The sequence below is a fragment of the Cetorhinus maximus genome, chromosome 23 (genome assembly GCF_964194155.1).
Source record: "Cetorhinus maximus chromosome 23, sCetMax3.hap1.1, whole genome shotgun sequence".
Classification (NCBI taxonomy): Eukaryota; Metazoa; Chordata; class Chondrichthyes; order Lamniformes; family Cetorhinidae; genus Cetorhinus; species Cetorhinus maximus.
In genome coordinates this window covers 26,121,260-26,137,639 of record NC_135901.1, presented here as the reverse complement: position 1 = coordinate 26,137,639, position 16,380 = coordinate 26,121,260, and the positions used below count along the sequence as shown (strand labels likewise).

Below are 16,380 nucleotides of genomic sequence, written 5' to 3'. Positions count from 1 at the left end.
TTCCCACCTCTGTCCCTGAGTGGGCCCACCCTTTCCCTGGCTACCCTCTTGCTCTTTACATATGTATAAAAGGCCTTGGGATTTTCCTTAATCCTGGTTGCCAGTGACTTTTCATGACCCCTTTTAGCCCTCCTGACTCCTTGCTTAAGGTTCTTCCTACTTTCTTTGTATTCTCCACGGGCTTCATCTGTTCCCAGCCTTCTAGCCCTTACGAATGCTTCCCTTTTCTTTTTGACTAATCTCACAATATCCTTCGTTATCCAAGGTTCCTGAAACTTGCCATGCTTATCCTTCATCCTAGCAGGAACATGCCGGTCCTGAATTCTTATCAACTGACATTTGAAAGCCCCCCACATGTCAGTTGTTGATTTGCCCTCAAACATTCTCCTCCAGTCTAGATTCCTCAGTTCCTGCCTAATATTGTTATAATTAGCCTTCCCCCAATTAAGCACCTTAACCCGAGGACTCCTGTTTTCCTTATCCACCAGTACCTTGAAACTTACTGAATTATGGTCACTTTTCCCAAAATGCTCTCCTACTGAAAATTCGACCACCTGGCCGGGTTCATTCCCTAATACCAGGTCCAGTATTGCCCCTTCCCTCGTTGGACTATCTACATATTGTCTCAGGAAGCTCTCCTGGATGCACCTTACAAATTCTGCACCATCCAAACCCCTAGCACTAAGTGATTCCCAGTCAATATAGGGAAAGTTAAAATCACCCACCACAACAACCCTATTGCTCTTACATCTTTCCAAAATCTGCCGACATAACTGTTCCTCAATCTCCCTCCGGCAATTGGGAGCCCTATAGTAAAACCCCAACATTGAGACTGCACCTTTTCTATTCCGGAGCTCTACCCATATTGCCTCGCTGCATGAGCCCAATGAGGTGTCCTCCTGTTGTACAGCTGTGATATTCCCCTTAACCAGCAGTGCAACTCCCCCATCTCTTCTACATCCCTCTCTATCCTGCCTGAAACATCTAAATCCTGGAACGTTTATCTGCCAATCCTATCCATCCTTCAACCAAGTCTCTGTAATAGCAATAACATCATAGCCCCAAGTACTAATCCAAGCTCTAAGCTCATCTGCCTTGCCTGTTATACTTCTCGCATTGAAACAAATGCATTTCAGACCCCCAGTCCCAGAGGGTGGTGACAGTCTGGAATGTGCTGCCTGGGAAGCTGGTGGAGGCAGGTTGTCTCACATCCTTTAATAAGTACCTGGATGAGCACTTGGCACATCATAACGTTCAAGGCTATGGCCCAAGTGCTGGTAAATGGGATTAGGTAAGTAGGTCAGGTGTTTCTCACGTGTCAGTGCAGACTCGATGGGCTGAAGGGCCTCTTCTGCTCTGTGATTTTCTGTGACTCTGTGATACTCAGAGGGTTGTGAATTTTTAGAATTCTCTACCCCAGAGGGTAGTGGAAGCTTAGTCACTGAGTATGTTTAAGGTAGATATTGATAGATTTCTGATTAACAATAACGTAAAGGGTGATGGGGATAGTGTGGGTAAAAGGCATTTAAGTGTTCGATCAGCCATGATAGTATTGAATGGCGGAGCAGGCTAGATGGGCTGAATGGCCTTCTCCTATCCCTATGTTTCTATCCTGACAACTAGTGATTGCTTCTGTAGACTGACAGGGTACCAGAAGCTGAAGTCAGTTTTCAGGAGTATCTGAAAGAAGGAAAGGAAGATAGAAAGGTGGAGAGGGTTAGGGAGAAAATTCCGCAGCTTAAGATCTTGGCAGTTGCAGATGTGGCCACCAAACGTGGAGCAAATAAAATCAGGAATACTCGGGAAGTCAGAATTAGAGGAGCATAGATATCTTGGAGGTAACAAAGGGATGGATGATAGTTTCAGCAGCAGATGAGATGAGGCTGGGGTGGAGTCTGGCGATGTCACTGAGGTGGAATCTAGTCTTGACGATGATGCTAATATGCGGTTGGGAGCTTGCCTTGGGGTCAAATATGACACCAATGTTTCAGACTCAGACTGTTGTCAAGGAGAGGGCTGGAGTCAGTGTCTAGGGTTGGTAGTGGGGACTGAAGGGAATAGCTTCAGTCTTCCCAATGTTTAAATGGAGGAAATTTGTGTTCATCCGGTACTGGATGTCAGACAAGTCAGGACGGAGTGTAACTTGGAGGGGAGATTGGAGGTGATGCTGTTCACATACACCTGTTATCCTGTTCCTCTAGGTGCTGGGGGTTGAGTGTTTTGGAAAGTCTGTCAAAGTTCTGGTCAAGTTGCGGAAATAGAAAATCCCTCTCCTTCTCTGCGCCTGATCCCAATCCTCTCTCACTCTCCTCTCCACATGGAGGCTCGAGTCTTCTATAGGCCCAGACCGGGTAGCAGGTTCCCTTCCCTGAAGGACATTAGTGAACCAGTTGAGTTTTTACGACAATCCAGCAGTTTTCATGGTCACTTTTTCCTTGTGCCGGCCGCACAAATTACCAGATTCTTTCAGCTCAATTTCACAACCTGCCTGAGTGTTTTTGTGGGTTCTCTCTCACTCCTTTTTTCCTGTTTTAAATTGATTTCACAGGGTGTCAGAAGGAGAAGATTTGCATGATGGAAACTGAGACCAAACATCACATCAGGGTCTGACGGAGTCGTCCAGTTTATCGTAACTTGAATACATTGGATTTTGAACATGGAAGGAAAAAGCGCCATTCACAGTGGGGAGAAACTTTACATATGTTCTGTGTGTGGACGAGGCTTCAGCCAATCATCTGGTTTGTCAAGACACAAGCGCATTCACACAGGGGAGAAACCGTGGAAATGTGGGGACTGTGAGGAGGCATTTGGTTACCCGTCTGAACTGGAAACTCATCGACGCACTCACACTGGAGAGAGACCATTCATCTGCTCCATATGTGGGAAAGGATTTACTCGATCATCGAACTTGCTAACACACCAACGAGTTCACACTGGAGAGAGGCTGTTCACCTGCTCTGCATGTGGGAAAGGGTTCACTGATTCCTCCAACCTGCTGAAACATCAGCGAGTTCACACTGGGGAGAGACCATTCTCCTGCTCAGAGTGTGGGAGGGGATTCACCCATTTATCCACCCTGTTGAGACACCAGCGAGTTCACACTGACGAGAGACCTTTTAAATGTCTGGACTGCGGGAAGTGCTTTAAAAGTTCTGGGGAACTGATGTCCCATCAACGTGTTCACACTGATGAGAGACCCTTTAAATGCCCACAATGTGGGAAGTCCTATAAAAGTTCCTGGGAACTGATGTCCCATCAACGTGTTCACACTGACGAGAGACCGTTCAGGTGCTCTCACTGCGGGACTGGATTCAAGCGATCATCTCAACTCATTGTACACCAGCGACTTCACACTGGGGAGAGGCCATTCACCTGCTCTAAATGTGGGAAGGGATTCACTCAATCATCCACCCTGCTGAAACACCAGCGAGTTCACACTGATGAGAGACCTTTTAAATGCCCAGACTGCGGGAAGTGCTATAAAACTTCCTGGGAATTTATGTCGCATCAACGTGTTCACACTGACGAGAGGCCGTTCAAGTGCTCTCACTGTGGGACTAGGTTCAGGAAATCATCTCAACTCACTGTACACCAGCGAATTCACACCAGGGAGAGGCCGTTCACCTGCTCCGAGTGTGGGAAGGGATTCGCTCAGACATCCCACCTACTGAAGCATCAGCGAGTTCACAAGTAACTGCAATGATTAGATTTTGCTGTTAATCACATCCAGGACTGAACCATGTTCAGTGGTGTCTGTTCCTATTCATGTTAATAAATCCCAGACCAGTTATAGGGGAAAATATTGTTGACAAGAGAAAAATAAATCAGCTTTGTACTAAACATGCAGTGTGTTGAATCTTTTTTTGTTCATTCATGGGATGTGGGCCTCGCTGGCTAGGCCAGCATTTATTGATCACCCCTAATTGCCCTTGAGAAGGTGGTGAGCTGCCTTCTTGAACTGCTGCAGTCTATGTGGTGTAGGTTCAGTTTCTTTCCTTATAGACTTCATAACGGTTTGATACAACCGAGTGTCTTGCTGGGCCATTTAAAAATAAACCACAGTGCTTTGGGTCTGGTAGACCAGACTGGGTAAGGACGGCAGATTTCCTTCCCTAAAGAGCATTAGTGAACTAGATGGGTTTTTACAACAATCAATTTATGGTCATCATTAAACTTTTTGTTCCAGATTTTTATTGAATTTAAATTTCACCATATACCGTCGTGGGATTTGAACCTAGGTCTCCAGACCATTACCAGCTGGTCTCAGGATTATTCATCCAATGACGATACTACTACACCACTGCCTCCCCCTTTAATGTCACTAATATATAAGTTAATTCCTTTTGAAGGGCTCTCTGTCTCCTCCACCCTTACCAACAACCACAAGTGTGAGGAGCTCATGGAGCTTCTTTGTCACTAAGATTGAGACAATCCTTTCACCTGCCTCTGCTACTCCCCTCCCTTCCACTATGCCACAGGGCCAAACTGTCTCTAAAGTTCCCCCATGTCCAAGCCCTGAACTCACAGTTCCTCTCCTATCTCCCATCATGCCCAGTCAGAGCTCTTCTTGTGCAGGAGACCCACCTCCTGGTCCCTCGATTCTATTCCTGCCAAACTGCTGACCATCCATCTTCCCTGTGTTGCTGATATTGTTAACAGTGCTCTCTCTCTTCTGGTTATGCCCCTCTCACCCTTACCCTTCCTGAAAAAAACCCTTCACCCACCTTCTTTGCAAACTACCACACCATCTGCTACCACTCCCTTTCTTCTCCAACGTCCTTGAACTTGGTTTTCCCCAAGGATCTATTCTTGGACCCTCCTATTTCTCATCTACATGCTGCCACCAAGCGACATCATCCAAAAACATCATGTTAGTTTTCCCATGTACTGACAACACCCAGTACTACCTCTCCAACATCCCTCTCCATTCCTCCACTATTACTGAATTATCAAATTGTTCATCCGACATCCAGCACTGGATGAGCAGAAATTTCTTCCAATTAAAAATTTGGAAGACCACAGCCATTGTCTTCGGTCACCACTACAAATTCTGATCCCTAACTACTGAGTCCATCCCTCTCCCTGGGAAATGTCTGAGGCTGAACCACACTCTTCACAATCTTGGTGTCATATTTGAACCCAAGATGACTTTCCAGCCACATATCCACACCATCATTAATACCAGATATTTCCCCCTCCGTAACGTCACCCGTCTCCACCTTACCCCAGCTCATCTGTTGCTGAAATTCTCCTCATACCCATGACTTGACTATTCTAATACATTCCTGGCCAGTCTCTCGCATTGACCCTGCCCTGCCACCCCACCAACAACCTGGAAACGAGATCATCCAAAACTCTGCCGCCTGTGTGTGTTCTCACCCTAAACGTAGGGCAGATGGTGTCACAGTGATAACATCACTGGACTAGTATTCCAGAGGCCGAGGCTTTGGACCTGGGAATGTGGATTCAATTCCCACATTCCACCCAAACCTTCTGCAGACATTTTTAGCAACAAATTTCCAAATAGTATTTATACATAAACACAGTGACCTGAATCAGACGGGAAATGTTTGCCTTCTTTGTGTGGAATGGCCACCTTGTCAGCTCTATGATTCGATCATATCGTGTTTATTATGAATCATTATCCTGTTATAGAATCACATCTCATTATAGTACAGCACAGAAGGAGGCCACTTGGCTCATCGAATCTGCACTGGCTCTTTCAAAGAGCAATCCAGTTAATCCCACTCCCCCCACTCTTTACCCATATCCCTGGACAAGGATTCAGCCGATCATCTGGCCCGTCAAGACACAAGCTCAGTCACACTGGGGAGAAACCGTGTTAATGCAGGGACAGTGGAAAGGGATTAATTACTCATTTGAGTTGGAAAGTCATCAGTGCCTGCACACTGGGGAGAGGCTGTTCACCTGCTCCACGCGTGGGCAGGGATTCACTCGGTCATCCAGCCTCTAAACACACCAACGAGTTCATACTGGAGAGGGTTTAAATGCTTTGACTGTGACAAGAGCTTTCAAAGCCAGTTCCCATTTTATAGTCTCAGTGTATTTGAGGGCTTCCCAAACTGAGGGTTGTGACCACAATGGGGTGTGAGTCAAGATTTTGGGCTCGCGAGCTCCGAGGCAGCAATGGCTGCCGTGGAGCTCCAACTGTTTCCTGACAGCTGCGAGGCCCCTGTAAATCCTCTCGGTTTTTGTTTTGTTAGTGGGTGCGGCCTAATGGGCGACTCTCTGAGGCCCAATTGTTGCTGCAAAAAACACTTGTGAAAAGGTTGGCGTTCATTTTTTTCTGGAAAGTCGATTTCTTCAATAATCAGGATCATAATGTATTAATAATCGGGATCATAATGTATTAATAATCGGGATCATAATGTATTTAACAATCAGGACACTGTTACATTAATAATCAGAATCCTACTGCATCAAAATGAGGATCCTATTACATCAATGCTCAGGTTCCTATTAAATTAATGATCAGAGTCCAATTACTTTAAGATTCAGGATCTCAACACATTAATAATCAGGATATTATTACATTAATATTCTGGTGGCCATTGCATCAACAATCAGGATCTTATTGTATAAATAATCATCATCCTAATACATTAATAATCAGCATTAATTACATTAATTACAGTTCCAATCGCATTAATAATCAGCTGCCTACTGCTTCAATAACCAGAAAATTATTGCACTTATCAGGATGCTAATTAATAATCAGAATTATTTCAGTTAATAATCAGAGTCGTATGGCATCAATAATCAGGACACTGCATGTTGCCATGAAAGGAGTGGCTGAGACTGAGCAGCTTTGGTGGACAGTCAATTTTCTCCAAACTCTTGTCGAGTCCTGCCCTGCTGAGGGTGCCAAATGCTTTCCTGAGATCTACACTGTAAGGTAAAAAGAGGTATATCCTGTTCTCTACACTTCTTTTATAGCTGGCATCTGGAGAAGATCACGTTCACTGTAGATCTGCCAGCTCTGTGCTTCTGGATACACTCAGTCTGCAAGTTGATGAAATCATTAAGCATAATCCCAGCAAAGACCTTCCCAATGACACTAAGGAGTGAGATGTCCCTGTAGTTTGTTGCAATCTCCTCTGTCACCTTTGTTTTTCCAAAATGTTTGTATCACATATGTCCTGTGGAACTGATCCTGATTGTCAGCAAAGATTAATTCGCACTTCCTAATTGGAGATGTTAATCAGTGGAACCTGTCAGACACTGAATTTGCAAAGACCAATTTAAGATTGAAGTAAAAGTTCATAATTTTATTGTAAATGAGTTCCTGTTGAGGGTTCTTGAATTAAAGGGAAAGATCACAGATGGTGTTTTTAAAAAGGGACACTACAGCTCCGAAAATCAGTGACATCTCCAGAGTATTAAACTCCAGCCAGTTATAGGGTTGTTAACATCAACAGAAACAAGCCAGATATTATCAGACTATTAGTCCTGGACGTGATTAACAGCAGCAATAATAGCAGAATCCAATCCTTGCAGTCACTTGTGAACTCGCTGGTGTCTCAGCAGGCTGCCAGGCTGAGTGAATCCCTTCCCACACACGGAGCAGGTGAATGGCTTCTCTCCGGTATGAGTGCGTTCATGTAAATGCAGGCTGCCAGACTGAGTGAATCCCTTCCCACATGTGGAGCTGGTGATTGGCTTCTCCCCAGTGTGAGTGCGTTCGTGTAATTGCAGGCTCCCAGACTGAGTGAATCCCTTCCCACACACGGAACAGGTGAACGGTCTCTCCCCAGTGTGTGTGCGTTGGTGAGCAGTGAGGGTGGATGACAGCCTGAAACTCTTCCCACATGAAGTGCAGCTGAATGGCTTCTCCCCAGTGTGAACTCGCTGGTGTGTCAGCAGGGTGGATGACTGAGTGAATCCCTTCCCACACACAGAGCAGGTGAATGGCCTCTCCCCGGTGTGAACTCGCTTATGTGAATCGAGGTCGGCTGAACACCTGAACCTCGTTCCACAGCAAGTGCAGTAAAACGGTCTCTCCCCAGTGTGAATTCACTGGTGTGACAGCAGGGTGGATGACCGAGCAAATCCCCTCCCACACACAGAGCAGGTGAATGGCCTCTCCCCAGCGTGAACTCGCTGGTGTTCAACAAGGGCAGATGAATGCCTGAACCTCTTTCTACAGGAAGTACAGTTGAATGCCTTCTCTTCAGTGTGAATTTGTTGGTGTGACTGAAGACCGGATGAATGAGTGAATCCCTTCCCACACACAGAGCAGGTGAATAGCCTCTCCCCAGTGTGAAGTTGCTGATGTGCAGTGAGATGGGATGACCGCTTGAACCTCTTTCCACAGTATGTGCAGCTGAACGTCCTCTCTTCAGTGTGAATTTGCTGATGTAACATGAGGCAGGATGTTCAAGTAAATCCGTTCCCACGCACGGAACAGATGAACAGCTTCTCCCCAGTGCGACTGCGTCGATGCATTTCCAGCTGGTGTGGATAATAGAATCCTTTACCACAGTCCTCACATTTCCACGGTTTCTCCATGGTGCCGGCCCCAATGTGGCTACGTCGATGGATTTCCAGAAGGGATGGATAATTGAATCCTTTCCCACAGTCCTCACATTTCCAGTTTCTCCATGGTCCCCGTGTCCATGTGTCTCTCCAGGTTGGATGATTAGTTGAAGCCTCATCCACACACACAACACATGTACAGTTTCTCCCACTGTGAACAATGTGATGCTTTTTCAGGCCAACTGGTTAAAGCTCTTTCCACAGTTGTGCACTGGAACACTCTCACTCAGGTGTGTGTGTCTCTATTTTTCCAGTCACACTGATGTTTGAAATCTTTTCCCACAGACAGAAGAGACAAGTATTTCTCCTTCACGTTTAAAGGCCAATGATATTCAGGTCCAGATGCATCGAGTGGTTCTGTCAGATCTTGACGTGATGTTTGGTTTGAGTTTCCCGTCTGTAAATCCTCCCTTTCTAATGCCCTGTGAAAGGAGTTTACAAATGTCATCGCTGTAACTCCAGGATAGAAATTCAGAACTGACAGTTCTAGTTTCTGTGGAATATTTTTCATTTTTGCTCCACATCTCACACACTCTCTCTCTTGCCTGCACAAAATCCAGTTAAGTTTCTTTCCTCCATTCTCAGTTTTCTCACTCCCTTTACTCTGTCTGGGTTCAGTTCGCTACTCCCTGTTTGCAGACTGAGAATAAAATCAATGAGTCAATAATTTTCTTTCCTGGTCACTGGGACCCTGAAATCCTGCCTATTCGATTGGCCCTCACCAAGATGGCTGCACATGCACCCTGCTGGCTGAACAAGCCCTGCCTTCCTCACTCAAATGGGAACCAGCAACTGGAGTAACCAGGGCTTGCCACCAGGAAGGGAGGCCCACCTCCCTGATCTGCCCAAACTGCCTATTCCTTAGGCAGTCTCTCGGGTTTGAAGGTGACTTGCTTCCACTCTGATTTGTAGGGTTCTGAGATGGCTGATAAGTTCAATGCTTGATCTTCCGTGCCAGTCATCAAGTCCCTATCTACTCTAATCCCATTTTCCAGCACTTGGCCCATAGCCTTGTATGCTATGGTATTTCAAGTGTTCATCTCAATACTTCTTAAATGTTGTAAGGTTTCTTGCCTCTACCGCCCTTTCAGGCAGTGAGTTGCAGATGCCCCCGCCCTCTGGGTGAAAATACTTTCCTCAAATCCCCTCTAAACCTTCAGCCCATCACCTTAAATCTATGCCCCCTGGTTACTGACCCCTCCACTAAGGGGAAAAGTTTCTTCCTATCCATGCCCCTCATAACTTTGTACAGCTGAATCAGGTCCTCCCTCAGCCTTCTCTGCTCTAAGGAAAACAATCCCCGCCTATCTAGTCTCTCTTCATAGCTGAAATGCTCCAGCCCAGGCAATGTCCCAGTGAATCTCCTCTGCACTCTCTCTCCAGTGCAATCACATCATTCTCTAAAGCTTTTCCGCTGTCCTCCTGGCAGTCTCCTGCTGTGACTGAGTTCCAAGTAGAACAGTTGCTTTGGGAGTCTGGTGTCGAGAATACCAACAAATGTCCCATCCAGCAGAGCTGGTCTTAAGTGATCAGCCTCTCAATGCCGGGCGAGGTGGCTTGGGAAAGGACATTGCTGTTAGACAGCCTTTCTTGCCACTGGATTTGGAGGATCTTGTGAAGGCATCGCTGGTGGTACATCTCCAGTGCTCTGAGGTACGTGATGTAGGTTGTCCAAGTCTCTGAAGCCTGTAGGAGCACAGGGATCACTGCTGCCCAGTAACCCATGACCTGAGTCCCAGGTTTGACATCCTGGTCCTCAGATAGTCTGTTCTTCATTTTGCCGAAGGCTGAGCTGGAACACTGAAGGCGATGAGGAATGTTGTCGTCTATGTCTGCCTTCATCGAGTTGAAGCTCCCAAGATACAGAAAATGGTCCACATTTTCCATGGTTTCATCATTATTCTTAATCAATGGAGCAGGGGGCGCTGGGGGCTGGGTGTTGGACTGGGACTGGTAGGTGGTAAAAAACCAAAAGACAAATAACAGATGGTGGGCAGAAAGTGCACAGGAGATCCAACGACTCGTGGACAGAAACAACATTTGTGGTTTCCTCAGCGCTGTCAAGACAATCTATGGCTCAAGCACTTAAGGGCCAACCTCACTGACAGCCAAGCACGGAGGGAGCTCATCAAGGACAGAGAGTCAGCCAGTGTCACTGGAGAGAACATTTTGAAGAACTCCTCAACCAAGACTCTGTTTTTGACTTCGAGGTCCTCAACTCCATTCCTCAATACCCCATTTGGCTCAGTCTTGGTGCCACCACGGTCCAGCATGAAAATGAAAAAGCCATTTGACAGCTGAAAAACAAGAAGACCTCTCGAGCAGATGGAATCCCTGCCAGAATTCTGAAACACGGTGGAGTTACACTCCTGGCCCGGTTGCACAACCTCATATCCCTCCTCACCAAAGAGTCCATGTTGGGGAATCTCTGGGACACTGTGATTGTGACGATTTTCAGGAAGGGAGACAAGTCTGATTGCGGTAATTACAGAGGAGTCTCCCTGCTGCCTGCCACAGGAAAAATCATAACAAGGATTCTCCTCAATCACCTTTTCTTAGTGGCCAAAGAGCTCCTTCCAGATTCACAGTGCGGTTTTCCCCCATCGAAAGGCACCAGAGACGTGATCTTCACTGCACGGCAAACCCAAGAAAATTGCAAGGAACAGCACCAAACGCTGTCCTTAGCCTTTTTGTCCTCACAAAAGCCTTTTACATTGTCAAACATCACATTTTATCCATATCCTCCTCAAATGTGGCTGTCTTCAGAAATTTGCCACCATCCTCTGCCTACTCCATGATGATATGACAGCCGTGATCCTCATCAACGGAACCACCACAGACCCTATCTCAGTGAAGAATGGGATCAGACAAGGCTGCGTCATTGCACCAGCCCCATTCTCCATTTTCCTCTCTGCATCTCACCTTGAGAAAATTACCCATGGGCGTGGATATAATCAACAGAACAGACGGGAAACCAACACCACCTTCAAAGCAAAACCAGAATCAGTTCAACCTCAGACATTGAGCTCCAGTATGTAGGTGCCTGATTTCTACATTAAATCCACCCACATTCCATAACCCTTAATACTCTTGCCTCACAAATGTCCAGCAATCTCAGTTTTTAAACTGTTAACTGACGAAATCTCAACAGATTTCCAGGTTTCCACTATATTTTCTGTGAAGTGATTTCTGACATTGTTCCTGAACAGCCGAGTCTCAGTTACACAAATAAATATCACTGATTTGTACATTTAAATGGTAACAATTATTTTACTCTTAACTAGTCATACAACAAATTTTTAGAAAAACATAATTTTAGTAAAATAGTGTGAATGCTGGAAATCTGAAATAAAAACAGAAAGTTCTGGAAATCCTCAGCAGGTTTGGCAGCTTCTGTGAAGAGAGAGAAACAGATTTAACATGTCCAATCCAATATGATTCTTCTTCAGAACTGAGTATTTCCAGCATTCTGATTTCATTTTAAACACATAATTGATGTAAACTTTATTGTCCTTACAGGTATCTGGATGTAAATCTGATTTCAGACCTTCCTCTGAACAGTTTTCAAACTAACTCCAGCTAATTGTCCATTCCTTCACTAAAGACCCGGATGGAAAACCCTCAGCGCAAGATGGCGGCGGCCGGTTGCCCGGGTAACCCGGGCCAGTCGCCGGGGAGGAAGCCCCGCCCTTACTCCCCTGCCTTCACCAAGATGGCCGTTCATCATTCTGGCTCCCTGAACAAGACCCACCTTCCTCTCCCAAGATGGCGGCAGCCGGTGAGCCCAGCTCCCAGTGCGCAGGTGCAGTGTGGGTGTGCGCTCTGAGCATGCTCAGTGTCAGTCATGGTGACAGAGTGAGGAGGAGCGGACGCTTCGGGAGGCGATTGTGAGCACAGGGTAGGAATGGAAACCGCGGCTGGACTGGGAACTGGATCAACTTCTGGGGTAGGCCCCAGGCCCCGTGTTTACCCCACGGTGACAGGCCCGGGAGGGAGGGAGCGATGGAGCCGGCGGCTGGACGGGGAGGATTTGGAAACACTTTGTGGATCCGCAAACCCTGAGGAATAATTGTCAGCTCCTGGTTTGCAGCTGCGGGGCTTCTCCCTCCCGGGAACAGGCCCAGGTTAACGGCCGCCATCCTGGGTCAGCGAGTGGAGGATGGTTCACATCAGAGGATGGGGGAGGGGGGACAATAAATAAGCGATTACACTTTGGGCTCAAATCAATGAGGAATCTGATCTGTGGGAAGGAAGGAAACCCTGGGAGGTGGGCGGGGAGGATTCAGAAACACCCGCTGGAGGCCCCAAACCCCCAGTAAGAACCTGCAGGTCCCGCGTTTTGCAGCTCCGGGACTTTATGCTTTATGTGCGGCCATTTCGGTGAAGCAACAGAGAGTGGGCGGGGCTTCAGGGTCCCAGTGATCAGGAGAGAAAATGATTGATTCATTGATTTTGTTCTCACTTTGCACACAAAGGCTTGAGAATTGAACCCAGTCAGAGCAAAGGAGAGGGAGGAAGTAAATGTGAGTGTAGGAAGGGAATGGTGGAGATGGCGCGATGGGGGGTTTGGATTTCAGCACAGGGAGGAGTGAGAGCTTGTGTGACAGGGATTCACAGCTCTGGAGGAACAAGGGAGGTAAATTTATGTTCGAGAGAAACTAGAATTGTCCGTTTTGAATTCCTGTTCTGTTCTTACAGTGATGGGGAAGAACTTGTGGCGCATTGAGTAGTGTCCCTGCCTCTGAGCTGAAGCTCCAGGTTCCACTTAAGGACTTGATGGCCATGGACGACGTGCTCATACAGTGTATTCCAAACAGGTTGCTTATGAACCTGTAAATCCTTCCAAAATGCCAATGACAGGCAGTAAGAGTGGGAGAGTCCCCTGGTCAGCTGTGCTTGATGTGTGATAGCACCCTCATGCAATTGTCTCTGGTGATAGGCTAGCAAACTGTTCCAGGACGAAGTAGCTATGGAAACAGATGTAAGCACATGATTTGTCTACATCATATGCCACTGGGCACGGGAAGAGAAAAGAAAAATACCTATGGTGATGACTTTAGTGAACTTCTTTCACAGCCACTTCGAAGTGAAGGATTGCAGAAGTGAAATTCAGATCAAACCTCATATCAAGTTTTGGTTGAGTCATTCCATTCATCGGGACCTCAATATCATCCGCCTTTGAATGTGGAAGAAGAAATGTTTGTTCTGTCTGAGGGAAAAGATTTCAAACATCAGTGTGACTGGAACAGCACCAAGACACAGACCCGAGAGAGAGTGTTCCAGTGAACTGACTGTGGGAAGAGTTTTAACCAGTCACACAGCCTGAGGAAAACATCACAGTATTCACAGGAGGGAGAAGCTGTGCACATGTTCTGTGTGGATGAGGCTTCAAGCAATTGTCCAACCTATAGGAACACAAACGCACCCACACAATGGAGAAACTGTGGAAATGTGATGATTGTGGGAAAGGATTCAGTTACCCATCCCTGCTGGAAAACCATCAACGCAGTCACACTGGGGAGAGGCCGTTCACCTGCTCCGAGTGTGGAAAGGGATTCACTCAGTCATCCAACCTATCATTACACCAGCGAGTTCATAGCGGGGAGAGGCCGTTCACCTGCCCTGTGTGTGGGCAGGGATTCACTCAGTCATCTGGCCTTTGGTCACACCAGCGAATTCACTCTGAGGAGAAACCATTCAACTGCACTTCCTGTGGGAAGAAATTCAGGCATTCTTCTGCCCTCACTGCACACCAACGCACTCACACTGGGGAGAGGCTGTTCACCTGCTCTGAGTGTGGTAAGAGATTCACTCAGTCATCCAACCTAGCATTACACCAGCGAGTTCACACTGGGGAGAGACCGTTCACCTGCTCCACGTGTGGGAAGGGATTCACGGTTTTGCCCACCCTGCTGAGACACCTGCGAACTCACACTGAGGAGAAGCCATTCAGCTGCACTTACTGTGGAAAGAGGTTCAGGCAGTCTTCCAACCTCGTTTTACATCATCGAGTTCACACTGGGGAGAGACCGTTCATCTGCTCCGTGTGTGGGAAAGGATTCAATCGGTCATCCAATCTCACTGCACACCAGCGAGTTCACACTGGGGAGAGACCATTCACTTGCTCGCTGTGTGGGAAGGGATTTGCAAAGTCTTTCAACCTGCTGACCCACCAACGCATTCACACTGAGAAGAGACCATTCAACTCTATGTGTGTGGAAAGGGATTCACTCAGTCATGATGCCTCCTGAGACATCAGCAAGTTCATAAGTGACTGCAGGGATCGGATTCTGCTGTTATTCCTGCTGTTAGTCGTGTTTAGTATTGATAGCCTGACAATATTTTGTTTCTTTATGCTGATGTTAGCCCAATAACTGGGTGGAGTTTAATATTCTGGAGATGTCACTGACTTTCGAGGCTGCAGTGTCCCTTTTTAAAAGCACCATCTGTGATCTTTCTCCTTAGTTTAAGAACTCTCAAGAGGAACCCACTTACAATAAAATTATGAACTTCTTTTTGAATCTTAAATTGACCTTTGGTGCAAAATCTACCATTCAGTATCTCAAAGATACAGCTGTCAAAATATTTTTTTCTTCAAAGGCTCTTGAGATTTTCTTGAGGGCTATTCTTTGATTTCGGAGAACTACGAGTTGGGTTTCAGGGGCTCCTTTTTCATTCTCACTATTAGGTGCTACAGTCACACAGTAACATTATCTTGTGTATTTACGTTGATCTTTTTGGGTGTCCCATCTTTCAATAGATAACAGCACAAATACCGCACACTGTGTATGTATTAAATCTTTTAACTTGGAATCTATAAGTAAGATGTTTTTGTTAATTTATTTTAAATTAATCTCCCATACTCCATTTCCTTCATGAAAATTCCAACCATTTGATACAAGGTAACTTATTGGGAATGAACAGCCCCTGGACAGTGGGAAAGGAGGAGGTGAAAGTGCAGATGTTGAATTTCCTGCACTTACATGGGAAGTTTATAAGTTCTGTATTTCTAAAAACAAACGTATTATAGAAAGGATCTGCCTCATGTGCAGTCTCACTGCATGACTGACTGACATTGTTTTCACTGTCTATGGATAAGCTGAAGTTGCTGTCAACTCTGTCTGTGCTCCTTTTCTCTTTGGAAAACTGATTTGAAAAAGTAGCACTTGGCAGGGTTTATATCAAACCCCCTGACAATTATATTCACCTATCATCAAATAAAGACACTTTCTAACATTCTATGTCAAGTGAACCTCTTTCTGGATAAAAACAGGACCTGCTGCATTGATCAAAGTAGATTGAACACATTCCATTTTGTTGAAATTAAGTTAACCAGATACTTTTTATCCTTGGTTTCAGGTTTTACTCATTTTATTGAATACTGTTCAAATCATAAAGCGCTTATATTTGGTAAATAAACGCAGAATGTTTTTTGGATCAGATGGTGGAGCAGGAAAAAACTCTTGTCTTTCTGATCTTCATTGTGTGCATAATTACATTCAAAATTCATCAGTAACATCACTATACCAGCTGAGATCAGCTCAGAACGGGGGTTCTGTATGTTGCCTGTGAGCGTTAACCAGCACATAACTGTTTAAGAATGTAAACCTTGACAAATATATCTCAACTTCTAATTTGGCATATGTGATTAGCCAGTGAGTTCACAATACCTGGTTACTCAAATACCTGTACTGTACACTTGTGAGTGTTTCAACCCACCTCCTGAGATATATAAAAATAATCAAGGCTCACTTGGCAGAATGGAGAGAGTTCTGTGCTTCTCTGCAGGTTGATTCACTCTTTACGAGGCTCACACTGCTCTGA

The 16,380-nt window shown here is 45.9% G+C and overlaps 1 protein-coding gene and 1 long non-coding RNA gene across 2 annotated transcripts in view; both read left to right on the top strand.

Moving 5' to 3' along the window:
- LOC144697374 (uncharacterized) overlaps nt 1–14,420 on the top strand; it is a 232,790-nt gene extending 218,370 nt beyond the window's left edge. Inside the window, exon 2 of the long non-coding RNA XR_013580353.1 lies at nt 14,401–14,420. This is a non-coding gene — a long non-coding RNA (uncharacterized LOC144697374). The remainder of the gene's footprint in view (nt 1–14,400) is intronic.
- LOC144697917 (uncharacterized) overlaps nt 1–16,380 on the top strand; it is a 32,075-nt gene that overhangs the window by 5,747 nt on the left and 9,948 nt on the right. The window contains exons 2-5 of the mRNA XM_078569879.1: nt 2,549–3,690; nt 12,076–12,085; nt 12,161–12,334; nt 13,968–14,767. Of these exons, the coding sequence (XP_078426005.1) occupies nt 2,657–3,690; nt 12,076–12,085; nt 12,161–12,334; nt 13,968–14,767 (2,018 nt within the window). The 5' untranslated portion in view covers nt 2,549–2,656. The remainder of the gene's footprint in view (nt 1–2,548; nt 3,691–12,075; nt 12,086–12,160; nt 12,335–13,967; nt 14,768–16,380) is intronic.